The sequence below is a fragment of the Lytechinus variegatus genome, chromosome 8 (assembly GCF_018143015.1).
Source record: "Lytechinus variegatus isolate NC3 chromosome 8, Lvar_3.0, whole genome shotgun sequence".
In the NCBI taxonomy this organism is placed as follows: Eukaryota; Metazoa; Echinodermata; class Echinoidea; order Temnopleuroida; family Toxopneustidae; genus Lytechinus; species Lytechinus variegatus.
The window spans coordinates 1,704,900-1,709,265 of NC_054747.1; the positions used below are offsets into that span (position 1 = coordinate 1,704,900).

At 49.9% G+C, this 4,366-nt stretch overlaps 1 protein-coding gene across 1 annotated transcript; it reads left to right on the forward strand.

Moving 5' to 3' along the window:
• Positions 1-531: 531 nt before the first annotated feature.
• LOC121420576 lies at positions 532-3,362 on the forward strand. Its single transcript, XM_041615239.1, has one exon. It carries the CDS (start codon positions 532-534, stop codon positions 3,181-3,183), a length of 2,652 nt encoding a protein of 883 aa, XP_041471173.1. The 3' UTR covers positions 3,184-3,362.
• Positions 3,363-4,366: the final 1,004 nt, after the last annotated feature.

Here is a 4,366-nt window from a genome sequence, read left to right on the forward strand (position 1 = left end):
ACACGCACAGAACGCCACCATTGATGTACACACCGCCGACTCACACACACGCCGCCGTAACTCACGCCGCCCTCTACTCACCACGTCCGCATACGACGCCCACTCGTTTCCCGCCAAAAACCGCCGACCCACACACAGAGCGCCACCTACGACGTCAACCCGCCGTGACCGCCGGCCCAGAGCTTTCCCCCACGTCCGCACGAACGCCATAAGTACCGCCGCACGCCGAGCGAACACTCACTCCTGAAGACGGACAGTCAACCTGTCCGAAACGTCGAGTCTCTCTACTACTCATCATCTCTACTCGCCGACGCAAGCCAGCATCTCCTCATCAGCTCTACTACTCAAGCTGTTCTCACTCAACATTCCTTCTGGTTTACAGTCCTTTTCAGGACTATTCTCAAGAAAGAATACTCTATTCTCAAATCTCCACTTTCTCGCCTATCCACTTCCTCCTCTTCCTCTATCCACTGCTGCTATAACACTCCACATGGTGTACCGTAAACCACATCAGCAATTGTACATGCCACCATGCAAACCTTCAAACAACATCTGACTCAGCTCTACGGGGAGCCTACTCAACGCACCGCCAGGCAACTTCAGCGCGACGTAGTCAAATCAGCCAAGCTTACCAACCACCTCACCTTCCTCAAACGCTGCCGCGACTCCGACATCATACCGCCAGGACTCCAACTCAAATCTTCCGTCGACACCCCGAAAGCTAAACGCATCCTGCACCAAGCCAGCTTAGACCTCACTCGCGAACGCATCGCACGCACCCGACACCAACTCCACGATCTCAACTCAAGCATCACTTCTACTCAAACTCAACTTAGCCGACGACTCAAACCAGACGATCTAGATAAAGTTCAGGCATTCAACGACTACACATCTCGCAAAACCTTCCAGTCCACCAAGCTAAAACAAATCAACAAGTTCGACCGACTCTACTCCCGCAAGCCTACGCAAGCCAACCAACAACCTTCGACCGAAGCAACCAAGGATACCGTAATCAACCTTAGCCGACACCAACTTACCCAAGCCGAACACAAAGTACTCTCCCTCGGACTCAACTTCGCCGTAGCTCCTAAGAAGATCCCTTTCTCCGACATCGTACAGCAAGTCGAACCCAAGCTCCGCTTTCTCTCCAAAGAGGCTGCCAACGCAATTAGACTCAAGGTAACCAATGCCCTCTCCGACGCCAAGCCACCTAAACAGAACCTGTCCAAAGAAGAACGCTCTGCTATCCAGGACCTCCGACGTAACCAAGCCATTCACATCCTTCAGGCTGACAAGGGCAACGCCACCGTTATCATGGACCAAGACGCATACGATGACAAGATCGAAGAGATTCTCCAAGACAAGGACACCTACTCCAAACTCAACAGAGACCCAACTCAGGCCAACGAAAGGAAAATCAACCAACAACTGCTGACCCTACACCGATCCGATGCACTACCCAAGGCACTCTACTTCCAACTCAGATCGTCTTCAGCCAAGTCACCTATCTTATTCGGACAACCCAAGATACACAAGCCTAACACTCCTCTCCGCCCTATCATCTCCACTCGTGGGTCACCCTGCTACAACACAGCACGCCATCTGGCCAACATCCTCCAACCACTCGTAGGCCTGACCCAGCACCATGTCACCAACTCCAAGCACTTCATAGACGTCATCTCCAAAACCAAGATCCGGCCCTCCGACACACTCGTCAGCTTTGATGTCGTCTCCCTCTTCACCAGCGTACCTGTAGACCAAGCATGTGACATCATCAAGCAACGCCTGATCACCGACTCAGACCTAGCATCCAGAACCAATCTCACACCAGACCAGATCCATGACCTCCTCCTCACCTGTCTCAACTCCAACTCCTTCAAATGGCGCAACAACTACTACAAACAACTACAAGGAGCAGCCATGGGTTCACCTCTCTCACCAATCATCGCTAACATATTCATGGAACACTTTGAGCACCAAGCACTCAAGACTGCGGACAAGCCTCCTTCACTCTGGCTCCGCTACGTCGACGACACCTTTGTCATCTGGCCGCACAGCACACCCGACCTTCACCAGTTTCTCAACCACCTCAACAACCAGCACCCTAGCATCAAGTTCACCATGGAGACCCAACACGACAACTCAATTCCATTTCTAGACGTTCTCATCACCAAGACACCGTCTGGATTCCCATCTCACCAGGTGTACCGAAAACCTACCCACACAGACCGCTACCTCAACTTCCGCTCACACCACCACCCGTCCATCCACCAATCAGTCGCCGACACTCTCGTCAGACGAGCCCACCAACTCAGCGACAAGGCACACTTACATCAAGAACTCAAGCACGTGACCAATGCACTCACCTCCATCAACCACTACCCCAGAAGAAGGATCAAGACTCAACCACCCAGCCACCAACCCAGCACCGACAGCACCGAAAACCCATCCGAAACCAAGCCCGTCGCCACCATAGTACTACCCTACATCGGCAAGACTTCACACCGACTACAACGCATCCTTCACTCTGCCAACATCCTCGTCAGACACCAATCCTCTCGAAAACTACACTCCATCCTTCACTCTCATAAGGACAAGCACCCATCCAACAAACAACCAGGCGTCTACAAGATCCCCTGCGACTGCGGTAAAGTCTACATTGGGGAAACCGGCCGAGACTTCGACACCAGACTCAAAGAACACAAGACCCACCACCGACGCAGCGACTGGGACCGATCCGCCATCGTCAAGCACGCACAACAAGAGAATCACCGCATAGAATGGGAAAGGAGCCACCTAATCACCAACATCCGGCACTGGAATACCAGAAGGGTCAGGGAAGCCATTGAGATACATCAACACAACACTGTGCCTCAAGACCCTGGCCTCCACATCAACAGCATCTGGCACCCAATCCTACGCCACCATCAAACTTCTAACCAATCCACAAACAACCAGCCGTCCACCGTCACTCCACCGAGCCCTCCTACCCAACACAGCAGTCTGATTGCATCACCAACTCAACCAGGAACTCCGCCGACACACACACCACCGCCGCCGACACCTCGCTACAACCTCCGCCGACGACCCAACACCTCATCCGTACACCAGGCCACCCACTCACTCCCGCCGAAGCTCACCCGACGAGTCCGCCGACCAACACGCACAGAACGCCACCATTGATGTACACACCGCCGACTCACACACACGCCGCCGTAACTCACGCCGCCCTCTACTCACCACGTCCGCATACGACGCCCACTCGTTTCCCGCCAAAAACCGCCGACCCACACACAGAGCGCCACCTACGACGTCAACCCGCCGTGACCGCCGGCCCAGAGCTTTCCCCCACGTCCGCACGAACGCCATAAGTACCGCCGCACGCCGAGCGAACACTCACTCCTGAAGACGGACAGTCAACCTGTCCGAAACGTCGAGTCTCTCTACTACTCATCATCTCTACTCGCCGACGCAAGCCAGCATCTCCTCATCAGCTCTACTACTCAAGCTGTTCTCACTCAACATTCCTTCTGGTTTACAGTCCTTTTCAGGACTATTCTCAAGAAAGAATACTCTATTCTCAAATCTCCACTTTCTCGCCTATCCACTTCCTCCTCTTCCTCTATCCACTGCTGCTATAACACTCCACATGGTGTACCGTAAACCACATCAGCAATTGTACATGCCACCATGCAAACCTTCAAACAACATCAGACCCAGTTAATTGAAAAAATATTATATAAGTCCAAAGTCTTTTTCCAGACCCGGTTAATCAAAAAATTATGATATCCGTCCAAATTCTTTTCTCCAGACCCAGTTCTTTAGAAAAATGTTGTATAAGTCTAAAGTCTTTTTTTCCAGACCCGATAGATTAAAAAATTATGATATCAGTCCAAAGTCTATTTTCCAGACCCAATTAATTAAAAAAATGTAATATAAGTCCAGTCTTTTTTCCAGACCCGGTTAATTAAAAAATTATGATATCCGTCCAAAGTTTTTTTTTTCCAGACCCAGTTAATTAAAAAAAAATTATATAAGTCCAAAGTCTTTTTTTCCAGACCCAGTTAATTGAAAAAATATTACATAAGTCCAAAGTCTTTTTCCAGACCCGGTTAATTAAAAAATTATGATATCCGTCCAAATTCTTTTCTCCAGACCCAGTTGTTTAAAAAAATGTTGTATAAGTCTAGTCTTTTTTTCCAGACCCGGTAGATTAAAAAATTATGATATCAGTCCAAAGTCTATTTTCCAGACCCAGTTAATTCAAAAATTATGATATCAGTCCAAAGTCTTTTTTCCAGACCCAGTTAATTAAAAAATGTTTTAAAAAAAGTCCAGTCTTTTTTCCAGACCCGGTTAATTAAAA